The sequence below is a fragment of the Callorhinus ursinus genome, unplaced genomic scaffold, assembly GCF_003265705.2.
Source record: "Callorhinus ursinus isolate GAN/ISIS: 27379988/994484 unplaced genomic scaffold, GSC_fseal_2.0 scaffold72, whole genome shotgun sequence".
NCBI lineage: Eukaryota > Metazoa > Chordata > Mammalia > Carnivora > Otariidae > Callorhinus > Callorhinus ursinus.
Window position 1 is genome coordinate 5785459 of NW_027397134.1, and position 14134 is coordinate 5799592.

General features: G+C 40.8%; 1 protein-coding gene across 10 annotated transcripts in view; it reads left to right on the forward strand.

The window, feature by feature from the left end:
• The window catches only part of DEPDC5 (DEP domain containing 5, GATOR1 subcomplex subunit), a 122003-nt gene that overhangs the window by 17043 nt on the left and 90826 nt on the right, over positions 1-14134 (forward strand). For all 10 annotated transcript variants that reach the window (XR_012376442.1, XM_073886868.1, XM_025858126.2 and 7 more), the window contains exons 9-12: positions 4465-4543; positions 5814-5875; positions 10678-10747; positions 11062-11134. Coding sequence is in view for 9 of the 10 variants with exons in the window: in XM_073886868.1 (XP_073742969.1) it covers positions 4465-4543; positions 5814-5875; positions 10678-10747; positions 11062-11134 (284 nt within the window). In the remaining variant the exon portion in view is untranslated. The remainder of the gene's footprint in view (positions 1-4464; positions 4544-5813; positions 5876-10677; positions 10748-11061; positions 11135-14134) is intronic.

The window sequence follows — 14134 nt, forward strand, 5'->3', positions numbered from 1 at the left end:
ACTGACTGAGCCACCCAGAAGCCCCTATATATATTTTTTTTAAAGATTTATGTTTTTATTTGAGAGAGAGAGTGCAGTGGGGAGGGGCAGAGGGAGAGGGAGAGAGTCCCAAGCAGACTCCACGCCGAACACAGAGCCCAACACGGGGCTCGATCTCACAACTCAGACCATGACCTCAGCCGAAACCAAGAGTCAGACACTCGATCTACTGTGCCCCCCAGGTGCCCCCTAACACTATATTTTTAATCTATAATTAGGAGTATATAGGTCATAGGTAAGATAATGGCAAATTATTTTTCAAATTCTTTGGACCAGGTAATACTCCTAGTAGCAATATATAAAATCTCCTGTTGTTTTTCCTTTTTTCCTACATTTGGTATTAGATTTTTAAAGTTTTTGCAGCTCTAATGGGCACAAATTGTTATTTTATAGTGATCTTGTTTTGCTTTTCCCCACTTTTCTAGAAATTCACTCTTAAGCTTAACTTAGAAAGACCATGATAATTTGGCATGTACTTACCTCTTCAACATCATTCCTTCATATATTTAATAAATAATATGGAAGCACCTCCTGAGTGTCAGCTATTGTGCTTTTTTTTTTTTAGACACTTAATTTGAAAAAAATTGGTAAGGATGGGCCTGGCTGGTTCAGTTGGTAGAGCATGTGGCTCTTTATCTTATGGTCATGAGTTCAAGCCCCATGTTGGGTGTAGAGATTACTTAAAAAAAAAAAAGAAAAACAAACACCAAACTGGTGTAGAACATTATCCATGAACATCCTTCACTCTAAAGATTTTATTTATTTATTTGTTAGAGAGAGAGAGAGCACACAAGCAGGGGGAGCGGCAGCCAGAGAGAGAAGCAGGCTCCCTGCTGAGCAAGGAGCCTGATGCAGGACTCGATCCCAGGACCCTGGGATCATGACCTGAGCTGAAGGCAGACTCTTAACCATCTGAGCCACCCAGGCATCCCTATGAACATCCTTCTTTCTGGAGGGGAATTCAAAGTGGGGAATTCCCATTCTGTGGGGATGCATGGGTGAACAGCACAGATGAAATCCTTCCTGGTAAAGAGCTTACACACCCTAGTGGGGAGACAGATGTAAGTAGACACCCAGTCTGTAAATGTAATTACAGATTAATTGGGTGATGAGAAAGACTAACCGAAGGTGGCCTTCTTATAAACAAATGAGATATATTAAACATTCTTCGGGAAACAGCATTACACGGGAGAGTAACAGATCTTCTTTACAAAGGTGGTCAGGGAGGTGTCTTTGAGAAGATACTAGAAAGGTGAAACTTAGTGTATGGAGGTTGAGGCAAAGAGCTTTCCAGGCAAAGGAAACAATTTTGAGAGGCCAGTGTGGCAGAAGCATAGGAGATGAATAGGGAGAATGATGTTGGTGGAAAGGTGGACTGGTTGCAGCCAGTTCACACAGGTCCTTGTAACCAGTGTAGAATTTATTCTAAGGATAATTGGAATCCATTGAAGGATTTTAAGTGGGGGGAGTGAGTCCCAATTTATGCTTTCAAAAGATCACTTGTTCATCCAGTTGGATTTTGTTGTTGTTACATAAGTTAACCTATTTATTATAGGCTAGTGATGTTTCAAATGATGGAGCTTCTATTGTTTCTGAATTCCTTTCGTCCACTGATGGCCGACTTCACTGTGATGGCAGAAGTGGTGTTGTGGGTCCAGGCACCACTGGCTACTGTTTTCATGTAATAACCATAGTGCTAGATGCCCACAGCTCATCTTTTCTTAGTTTTCTCACAGAAGGAGCATGTGTACTTGGTGTGCTGGCTTTTTTCAATTTTCTTGACCATTTTCCTGAGGGAGACACCATAATGGGTGCTGTCTTTACCAGCGATTCTGACCTTCATGGTGCGTTTAGCCATGTCACCACAAACTAGGTCCAAGTTCAGAGCCATTCCGGTGGATTTTGTTGAACAAAAAAACCCCCAGAATAACAATGGCAAATTGATGCTCCAAAGTCAACTTTTTTCTCCCTGGTAAAAGAAGTTCATGGGAAGACCATTCCTGGCTGGTATAGCAGTGTCATAATTATTGGTGAGCTAAGGCTCTTTTTGTCTTCCTGTTCTGCCATCCTCAGGACTGGGCTTCCATGATGAGCTGGAGCTGCTGTAACCACATTCATATTACAGGTAGAGGAGAGAGGAAGGGAAGAAAGACAAGAGGGATGCACATTCCAGCCATGTTAGCTTCAGGGTGTGACATTTCTGTTAATATCTTGTTGGCCAGAATTTAGTCACACATACCTATTCAGGAAGCCGGGAGGTTTAATCTTTTGATTGGGTCCCTTACCTCTTGGAATAAAATCAGCTTCCCGTTACTTAGGAAGAAAGGTTGTGCCATAGGCACCCATAGTACTCTGGCTCTGTGTAGAGCATTGTTTGTAGGGACAAGAGCAGAAGCAGAGAAACAAGTCAGGAAGGTAGAAGACTGGCATGGACTAAGGTAGGAGCTGTAGCATTGGAGGGATGTGGGCAGACTCGAGATGCATTTTGGGGTAGAGTCCACAAAACTTGCTGATGGATTGGATATGAAGAGTGAAGGAAAGAGAAGAATTGGTCAGCTCGATGGACTGATGGTGGGGTCATTTTATGAGGTGGGGAAGACTGGGGAGGATGAGACATTCGGGAGCAATTGAAGAAAGTTGTGAGATACCTATTGGACTTCTGAGAAGAGAAATCTGGGGAGGCAGTGGAGTCTGGAGCTCATTTTGTCACTTCTCCCATATGTCCCCCTACCCCATCCTGTCCTGCCCTTGGGAACCATTTGTTGTTCCTCAAACATGCCAGCTTCTCTCTTGCATCCGTGTCTTTGCACACACTGCTCTCTCCTACCTGGAACATTTAGAGCCTGCCTTCCCCCCTTACAAGCTACTCATCCATCCCTCCATACTTGTCTCAGGCTCCCTTGCTTCTGGAAAGCCTTCCTGGTTCCTTGAGGCAGTCTGGGTATGAAGGGCGTGTCCGATGTGAATTATAATTTATTAGACTGACAGCTCATCAACTGGCATGTCTTAGCCCAGGTTCGACATTCATAATGAGGTTTTCTTGACTTTTCTAGGTAGATTTACTGTTCCTTCTCCTACATTTCTTATGAAAACCTTCATGGAATGTTTGTATATGTTGCATTCTTTTGCATGTTTTAATCTTCTACTCTAAGCTCCTAGAGGGCAGGGACAAGATCTTCTCTTCATGGGATGAAGCTTGCTTTTAGAAGTCCCATGTCACAATTAAGAAAAATCTTCCAGGGGCACCTGGGTGGCTCAGTCGTTAAGCATCTGCCTTTGGCTCAGGTCATGATCCCAGGGTCCTGGGATCGAGCCCCACCTCAGGCTCCCCGCTCTGCGGGAAGCCTGCTTCTCCCTCTTTCAGTCCCCCGCTTGTGTTCCCTCTCTTGCTGTCTCTCTCTCTGTCAAATAAATAAAAGCTTAAAAAAAAGAAAAGAAAAGAAAACTCTTCCATTGTTGCTCTTTTTTTTTTTTTTTGGTGGTGGTAAAAAACATATAAGATATACTATCTTAACCATTTTATTTTATTTTGTTTTATTTATTTTTTAAGATTTTTAAGTAATCTGTATACCTAGTGTGGGGCTCGAACTTAAAACTCTGAGATCAAAAAGTCTCATACTGGGACACCTGGGTGGCTCAGTTGGTTAAGTGTTTGCCTTCGGCTCAGGTCGTCATCCCAGGGTCCTGGGATTGAGTTCTATATAGGGCTCCTTGCTCAGCAGGGAGCCTGCTTCTCCCTCTGCCTGCCCCTCCCCCTGCTTGTGCTCTCTCTCTCTCTCTCTCTCTCTTTCTCTGACAAATAAATAAAAAAAAGTCACATGCTCTACTGACTGAGCCAGCCAGGTCCCCCACCCTGTCTTAACCATCTTATTTTATTTTATTTTATTTCTAGAGAGAATGAGAGTGAGTGGGGACAGAGGGAAAGGAAGAGAGAATTTCAAGCAGGCTCCACATCCAGTGCAGAGTACAATGCGGGCCTGGATCTCATGACCCTGAGATTAGGACCTGAGCCGAAATCAAGAGTCAGACACTTAACTGAGCCACCCAGGGGCCCCTGTCTTAACCATTTTAAAGCATATGGTTCAGGGGCGCTTGGGTGGCTCAGTCGTTAAGCGTCCACCTTCGGCTCAGGTCATGATCCCAGGGTCCTGGGATTGAGCCCCACATCGGGCTCGCTGCTCAGCGGGAAGTCTGCTTCTTCCTCTCCCACTCCCCCTGCTTGTGTTCCCTCTCTTGCTATATCTCTCTCTGTCAAATAAATAAATAAAATCTTTAATAAAAAAATAAAAGTGTATAGTTCAGTAGGGTTAAGTACCTTTGCATTTACATTGTTGTGAAATGGATCTCTGGAACTTTTTCATCTTGTACAACTGAAACTCCATACATCATTGGTTTTTAATGCACCTACATTTTTGTTTATTTCAGGTGGTGTTCCGTTCTACGTCAGCTATGGTTTACATATTTATTCAGATGAGCTGTGAAATGTGGGATTTCGATATTTATGGTACTGTTCCTAAGTGCTGGTTGTAGCTGCCACTCGGTAGACATTTCTGGTTTCTCCCTAATTGGTATCATTTTACAGTAAGCTATTGACATTCTCTAAAAGTGTGTCCTGAGATCTTTACAAATCGTCAAATGCCAAAATAAACAAATTGAAAGTAAGTATTTTACATATATATTTATATGGTGAATTCCATGAAATGCTATAAAGTATTAATGAGAAATCTGACTTCTCAGATCTTTAATTGTTCTGCAAGTACAGGTTGAAAAGTCATAAAGTCACTCTATGGCTAGAAACCAACACTTTCTTTGATATCATTCATTTCTCTTCCTGTCACTCACAGAAATCTCCATGTTTGTCTCATTTTATTAGAGTTACTATGTAATGAGTAGAGGGCAGTAAAGCTGCTATGAGGTGTGGGTACTGTGTCCAACATACCAGCCCTATGGTACATGTATTTCAAATTTGTGTTTAGCAAAATTACAAACTAATTTCTTTTTTAAAATTTTTTATTTAAATTGAATTAACATATAGTGTATTATTAGTTTCAGAGGTAGGGTTCAGTGATTCATCAGTCTTATATAACTCCCAGTGCTCATTACATTACATTCCCTCCTTAATGTCCATCACCCTATTACCCCATCCCCCCTAACCCCCTCCCCTCCAGCAACCCTCAGTTTGTTTCCTGTGATTAAGAGTCTCTTATGGTTTGTCTCCCTCTCTGGTTTTGTTTTATTTTTCCCTCCCTTCCCCTATGATCCTCTGTTGTGTTTCTTAAATTCCACATTTCTCTGATTAACTTATTTCACATAGCGTAATACGCTTTAGTTCCATCCATGTCTACAAACTAATTTCTGTTATGGGTCATTGAAGTCACTCAAGAACAGTAGGAACTACAACTGATAATTCAGTGAATGCCCAGGGTCATCTTCTAACCAATTTTAAGCATCATTGTGAGATGCTTAAAATTGTGAGAATACAATTAAATGGTCCTCTCATTCTGAAGGTAACACTGCATTTTTCAACCATCAAAACATTTTCAATCTTGGCTTTTACCTTAGAGCTATGGCTTCTTACTGAGGCAAATATTAAATTTGGCTTGATAGAAAGTCTAGGTTGAAACTACTTTTATACATGGGCTTTTATGATCTTATTTTAAGATATAGCAGAACCCACCTTGTGTTTGGTCCCATTCCTGCTATTTTACTGAGAGAAGATATTGTAAACAAGAAATAAAGATAATCTTCACCCTCTTCTCATTGTTGCTTTTCAGGGGATCTATATTTTGAGAAAGCTGTGAATGGTTTCCTTGCTGATCTCTTTACTAAGTGGAAGGTATGTTTCTTATGCACTAAATCTCATTGCATAAACATTACTATTGTAGATTTTAGAAATACACCACTTCTATTAAGCTGCCTCTAGTTGAAGCATCTTAGCTAAAGACTAAATTGATAAAAGTCTAGATTTACATTACTTTAACCACCTCAACATGATAAAGGTCATTTGTGAGAAACCCACAGCAGACATCAGACTCAATGGTGAAAGACTGAAAACTCTCCCCTTTAAGATTTAGGAACATGATAAGGATGCCTGCCTTTACCACTGGTATTCAGTGTTGTACTAGAAATTCTAGCCATAGCAACTAGGCAAGAAAAAGAAATAGAACGCACCCATATTGGAAAAGAAGTAGTAAAACTACGTCTATTCAAAGATGAACTCTTATATGTAGAAAATCCTTAAAATTCCACAAAAAAAACTATTAGAACTAATAAATGGATTCAGCAAAGTTCAGGGTACAAAATCAACACACACCATCATTTGTGTTTCATCAGTAATGAACAGTTTGAACAGGAAATTTAAAAACAGAATTAAATTTTAAAAAGAGAATTAAATCAAAAAACAATTCCATTTACAAGAGCATCAGATAGACTCAAATACTTTGGAGTAATTTACCCAAGGAGGTGCACGATTTGTATGCCAAAATCTACAAAACTTGCTGAAGTAGATTAACAAAGATCTAAATAAATGAAAAACAACCCATGATCATAGATTGGGAGTCTAAATATTGTTAAAGTGGCAATACTATTCAAAAGAAACTGTAGCCTGGTGATGGGTATTAAAGAGGGCACGTTCTGCATGGAGCACTGGGTGTTATGAACAAACAATCAATCATGGAACACTGCATCAAAAACTAATGATGTAATATATGGTGATTAACATAACAATAAAAAAAATTTGGGAAAAAAAAAAAGAAACTGTAGTTCAGTCCCTATCAAAATCCCAATGGCCTTTTTCTTTGCAGAAATGGAAAAGCTGATTCTAAAATTTATGTGCAATAGCAAGGGATCCTGCGTAGCCAAAACAACCTTGAGAGAGAACAACAAAGTTGGAAGACTCTTACTTCCTAATTTCAAAACTTACTTCAAAGCTGAAGTAGTCAAAATGGCATGGTACTGGCATAAAGATAGATGATATAAGTCAGTGGAATAGAATTGAGAGTACAGAAATCAATCCATACATCTATGGTCAGTTGATTTTAGACAAGGATGTGAAATCCATTCAATGAGGGAAGTCTTGCAACAAACGGTTCTGAGCCAAATATCCATATGCGGAAGAATGAACTTGGATTCTCATTACACATCCATATACAAAAATTAACTCAAGGTGGGGTGCCTGGGTGTCTCAGTTGGTTAAGCATCCAACTCGTGATTTTAGCTCAGGTCATAATCACAGGGTTGTAAGATCAAGCCCTGCTTTGGGCTTCCTGCTCAGCAGGGAATCTGCCTCTCTCCCTCTCCCTGTGCCCCTCCCCTCGCTCGAGTGCTCTCTCTCTAAAATAAATAAATACATCTTTAAAAAAAAATTAACTCGGGGCGCCTGGGTGGCTCAGTCAGTTAAGCATCTGTCTTGGGCTCAGGTCATGATCCCTGGGTCCTGGGATTGAGTCCCGCATTGGGCTCTCTGCTCAGCGAGGAGCCTGCTTCTCCCTCTTCCTCTGCCTGCTGCTCTGCTTACTTGTGCTCTCTCTCTGTCATTATGAATAAAATCTTAAAAAAAAAAATTTAAAAAATTAACTCAAGGTGGATCAAAGACCTAGATAGAGCTATTTGAGGTCACATTATGTAGTGGAAAAGAGCATGGAATTTGGATAAAAGCAGACTGGGTTTAAAATTATCGTTCTACTCTGATTTGCTTTTTTATCTTGGAGAAGTAGTCAGTCTCCTGGGCCTCTATTCTCTTTTCTGCAAAATGGAGCTAATAGTATATTGTTCCTGCCTCACAAGGTGTTTTAAAGCATCTGTACATAGTAAGGTCTCAGTAGGATCCTGGTCTCAATTGAATCTAAGTCCCATCTTCCTCAGCCACATGGGAGCAATATCCTTCAGCTCTGAAGGGTACAGAAGTAGAAATACAATGCTTGCCCCCAGAGACTTACAGATCTGCTAGGGAGCTTGCATCTCTGTATTTGGAGCAATAGCAAACTATATGTTTTAGGGGTTGAAACTTTATTTACTTTTGAATTTGGGCCTGGAAGGCTGAGGAAGTTTTGGATGGCTGGAAAGGAAGATGCAGAGGGTGTGTCAGACGAACAGTTCGAGCAAAATGTTATAGACAGGCGTGAGAGTGGGGTGTGGTCTAGGCGACTTCACAGAGGGTTTGTGTGGGGAATAATTAAGTAATGAGATGGATTAGAAGGATGGGTTTGCATCAAGCCAGGCAGTTTTGGACTTGACAGGAAGTGTGGGAGCTATTAAAGATTCTCAAACAAGAGGCCAGTATGATCAAAGTCAGGGAGAATTTGAGAACGAAAAGTCCAGTGGCCAGGAGCAGTTTGGTGAAGGGACATGCTGGAATTAAGCAGACCAGCCAGGAGGCTTCTGCAGTCATGTGGCTTAATAGTGATCTGGCCTTGGTGTCTGCCTGAGTATGGTACCTGAAGTTTGGGGTGGGCTGAATAATGGTTACCTTGGACTACATAATGGCTATTTCAGTGTGTGAAAACCTTCTTTTCAAGTCTGGCTCAGTTGTCTCTTAGATGTCCCCTAACCCAAGTTTCTGTAAGTGGATATATGATTAGACGTAGGGGCAGGATTTGGCATAGGCCCAGTCATTAGTTTACAGGACTTTGTTCTTAGGATTTATTTTTTAAAATCAAGAACTTAGTTTTGTTTTATTTATTTTTTTAAAGATTTTTATTTATTTGCTAGAGAGTGTGTGTGTGAGAGAGAGAGAGAGTGCACGAGCAGTGGGGAGGGCAGAGGCAGAGAGAGAAGCAGACTCCCCCCTGAGCAGGAGCCCGATGCGGGACTTGATCCCAGGACTCTGGGATCATGACCTGAGCTGAAGGCAGATACTTAACCGACTGAGCCACCCAGGCGTCCAAGAACTTGGTTTTATTTTTTAATTTAATTTAATTTTTTAAAAAAGATTTTATTCATTTGAGAGAGAGAGAGAAAAAAAAAATCATGAGCAGGGGAAGAGGTAGAGGGAGAAGCAGACTCCCTGCTGAGCTGGGAGTCCAAAGTGGGGCTCGATCCCAGGACCCAGAAATCATGACCTGAGCCGAAGGCAGACGCTTAACCAACTGAGCCACCCAGGCGCTCAAGAACTTGGTTTTAAAGCAGGATCTTGAAAATGAATTAAAATAACTTTCTGTAACCACTCTGTATTGATTTAATGATGTTTGGTGAAGGTTGTTTATTCTTTATTCCCCCTGTCTAATAACTTAAAGTTAGCTCTGTGGACAGCAGGATTGAGCATAGGAGTTCATGAATTCATTTCAGAGCCCAAAATATAGTGGTTGTAGGAGTAATAATGGTAGTCCTAGTTAACATTTATTGAGTATTTTGACATACCAGGTATCTTAATAAGTGTTTTGTCCACGTTATCTCACCAAACTCTTGCCCCTATTATACAGGTAGGGAAAGTACAGCTCAAGGAGGCTGGGTGACTTGCCCATGATCAACAGCATATACAAGCAGAATGAGGATTCTAACCTGGTACCTTCCATTCCCCCAGAGCTAGCCTGAGAGCATAACCTCTGTGCTGTCCTGTCCTGTCTGTATTACTATAATCCCAGGCTGTGTTGCCTGTCATATTTATCCCTGTCATCACATGAGTTGAGAGGCTCATATGGCCACACCAGCCCATTGTAAGGTATTTTTTTCTGTATATCACTTATACCAAAATCAGGTAAATCTGGAGTTGAGTTTGGAGCTCTGGGTATCCAATAAATTCGTTGGTGGCTAATGAAGATCTGCTCTTTCCTAGCACTCTGCTTTAGGTGCTGTGGCTTGTATTTAAGAATTTCTGTCCACTTGAGATATATCCATGGGGGAATATAAGGTGGCATGTAATGTACATCATGTTGTATATATAACCTACATGGTGAATGCTGAATTGTGTAGTCAGTGAGTATGGTGGGTTAGAGATGGGTCACTGTGAGCTCTCGTCTTCAAAGATCTGTGAGGAACTGAAACTGGGCTTGCTGGCTCACTGGGGCAAGCCAAATTTCATGCTATCTGTAAACACCCTATTTCCAGAACGTTGATCTCCAGACTCTGTGGAAATGTTTATTCTCACTAGTCCCCATCCCAATCCAAAGGTACTTCATTGCCTTGGCTTCGACTCCTGTATCTCGAGTAGCTCCCAAGCCTCATCTTTATGACAGTGGTAGAATGTGGGGATGTGTTTGATTCTCACATCCACCACCATGGGTTTTCTTCTTGTTTCCTAAGCTGCTGTTCTGAAGAAATTTTAAAAAAACACCATGAAGCAGGTACAAATACCATGATCCTTTGACACTGGGCTTATCTAGTTCATGCCAAATCAAGAGCTGGGAGATAGTGATCTATACTTATCGGTGATTTGCTGTTTTTAATTACTATTTACATTTCTGGGACTATAGGTAATTTGCCCAAGGTCACATAGTGGTAAATTTCAGAGCCAGGACTCAGTCCAGATCTTCTCACTCCAGCAGTGCTATGTTCACTGCATTATGCAACCTGTAGTTATGTAACATCATTCAAAACAGTGTGCTGCCTCTCCTAAAATTAAGAATATTGTGTTAATGCAGGCTCCTTCATTGTGAAGTGAATGAAATAAACGTGAGCCTCTTTTTCTCTATTTATTCCTAGGAGAAGAACTGTAGTCATGAAGTAACAGTGGTCCTATTTTCTAGAACTTTCTATGAAGCAAAATCTCTTGGTGAGTAAATCTTTCTCCTATAGTTCTTTTTTTGTTAAGCTTGCCACCCGTTTCTTACATCTTTCCCTTTGCAATGCTCAGCTTTCCTACTTTTTCTGTTATGAGCCCAGGGTAAAATGGAAAATCATACAGTCCATTAGTGGATGCAAGAAGTCTGTGGGCTGTGATTCATCTTAAAGCCAACTTGATATATAATTTTATTCATTCATTTATTCATTTATTTTGGTGATGCAAATTTTCAACCCAGAAGAGGGAGCAGAGAAACTGAATTTCTCTTCTCATCCTGATCTATGTATGTTGTTTCTCTTTTTCAGATGAATTTCCTGAAATAAACCGAGCCTCAATTCGACAGGATCACAAGGGACGGTACTATGAAGACTTTTATAAGTATGTTTGTGTGCTTTGCTGTGCCTTTTTTTTTTTTTTAAGATTTTATTTATTTGAGATAGCATGAGCGGGGGCAGGGGGCAGAGGGAAAGGGAGAAGCAGGCTCCCCACTGAGCAGGGAGCCTGATGTGGGGCTTGATCCCAGGATCCCAGGATCATGATCTGAGCCAAAGACAGATGCTTAACCAACTGAGCCACCCAGGCACCGTCTATGCCTTTTTTGTTTATTCGTTTGTTTGGTTGTTTCTTTCCTAACTTAAAAAAAAGTTAACCTTTTCATTTTGGAATAATTCTTACAGAATTAAGAAGAGTTTACAGAGAAGTTGTAAAGATAGCCCAGAGAGAAAGTTCCCAAATACCCTTTACGCAGTTTCCCCTGTTAACATTTTGTAACCAAGGTACATTTGTCAAAACTGTGAGATTAGCCCTGGTATATTACTATTAACTAAATTTCAGATGGTTTTCAGATTTCATCAGTTTTTGTATTTTATGTTCCAGGATCCAATCCAGGATACCACATTGCAGTTAGACTTTCCAAACTTTAATACTGTGAAAAATTTCAAACTCCCAGAAAAGAAGAATAAATAATATAATGAATTCACATACCCAACACCTAGATTTAAGTTATTATTATGCCATATTTGCTTATCTGTTTTGTTTGTTTCTTTGTTTTGCTCCATTTGTTTTTTTTTGGCTAGATTTTATTTTAGAGTAAATTATAGATATTGGGACATTTTTGTTCTTCTGTATATCTAAAAAGAAGGGCATTTTCTTTTTTTTTATAATTTTTTATTGTTACGTTAATCACCATACATTATATCATTAGCTTTGGATATAGTGTTCCATGATTCATTGTTTGTGCATAACACCCAGTGCTCCACGCAGAACGTGCCCTCTTTAATACCCATCACCAGGCTAACCCATCCCCCCACCCCCCTCCCCTCTAGAACCCTCAGTTTGTTTTTCAGAGTCCATCATGTCTCATGGTTGGTCTCCCCCTCCGATTTCCCCCCTTCTATTCTTCCCCTCCTGCCATCTTCTTCTTTTTTTTTTCTTAACATATATTGCATTATTTGTTTCAGAGGTGCAGATCTGTGATTCAGCAGTCTTGCACAATTCACAGCATTTGCCATAGCACATACCATCCCCAATGTCTGTCACCCAGCCACCCCATCCCTCCCACCCCCCACCACTCCAGCAACCCTCAGTTTGTTTCCTGAGATTAAGAATTCCTCATATCAGTGAGGTCATATGATACATGTCTTTCTCTGATTGACTAAAAATAAGGGCATTTTCACATATAACCACAGTATCATGGTCACATTGAACAGAGTTAATTCTCTAATATCCAATATCTAGTACGTATTCAGATTTCAGTAATTGTCTCTGAAATAACTTATGTTTGATTTGCTTGTTAAGTCTAAATCTAAAGCAGTTTCACCCTTCCTTTTTGCCCCTAAACATTTGATGTGTTGAAGAATCTGGCTTATACTGTGCTTCCCCAACTTTCATGTGTATATGAATCACCGCTGGGGATCATGCTGATTCCAGTAAGTTCAGGAGTCCTGGGGTGGGTCTGAGATTCTGCTTGTCTAGCTAGCTCCTTTGCTTGCATAGGTTGGTCTTTGTATCCCATTTTGAGTAGGAAGGCTGTAGAAGATCCCTTCTGGATTTGTCTTATTGCATCCTTATGGTGGTGTTTATTTATTTTCTATAAACCAGAGGCTCCAACTGGGGCAATTCTGCTGCTACTTACCAAGGACATTTGGCATTGTCTAGAGATTTTTTTTTTTTAATTGTCAAAATGGTGTGGGGGAGGTAGGATGGGGAGGTTATACAACTGATACCTACTGCACAGAGGCCAGGGATGCTGCTAAGCATCCTACAGTGTGCATAGGACAGCCTGCACCACAAAATTACTTAGCCCAAGATACCAGTTGTGCTGAGGTTGAGAAGCCCTCTCTAAAGACTTGATTGGATTTAGGTTGGACCTTTTTAGTAAGACTTATCTCATTGCTGATGCCCTGTACTTCTCATTGCATCAGCACAGGATGTAGATCAGTCCAGTTGTCCAGACAGTGCCAGTGAATAAGGGGACACTTTGTGAGATGATAGAAGCATAGCAGATGCAGTCGGATGGGGTTGCTCAATGGCCTGGAGCTGAACACCCTTGATCTTTTAAATTCTCAGATCCTTGGAGAAGTTTATCACGTGACTATTGGCACTTCAGGTGGAGGATAGACTAGATCTCAAGGCTTTAGAAAGCCTTTTGCTTTGCAGGTTTTAGATGGATTGTTTTATTCTTGCCTGAGGTACCAATATATTTTTTTAAAGATTTTATTTATTTATCTGACAGAGAGAGAGAGCACAAGCAGAGGGAGCTGCAGGCAGAGGGAGAGGGAGAAGCAGGCCCCCAGCTAAGCAGAGAGCCCGACTCCGGGCCAATCCCAGGACCCTGGGATCATGACCTGAGCCGAAGGCAGACGCTTAACCAACTGAGCCACCCAGGTGCCCCCCAAGATTTTATGTTTAAATAAAAAGCAACTCCTTTGATACGAAGCACATTTCCTCATCTTACTATACTTGTTAAAGCCCTCAGAGACTGCTTCTCTCAAACATACTGCTCTGTTATTGGTTCATTCTTGCTGCCTCAGACTATTTCCTTCTGTAACTAAGAGGAAGAACCCTTTGCTAGTTTCCCTTACTACCTCAGACTGGGAAATTAGTGTCTCTGTTTTGCAGAAACAGTTTACTATGTGGGTTTGGTTTTTGTCTGGGATGACCAGTCTTCTCCCCTACCCCCAGCCTGGAGCCTTAAACATATTTCTTTGTAGCTAGTTCCTTCCCAAGTCCCAAGCCAGCACCAAATGCCAATTTGTAGAGTATTTTTTCCCACCTTCTCAACTTTGTCATAGCATTCCTAAAGAAGAAATCTTTTATAACTGTATATATATATTTTAAATTGTGATTGTGGATAAGCCCCCAAAATTGACAGAAGAT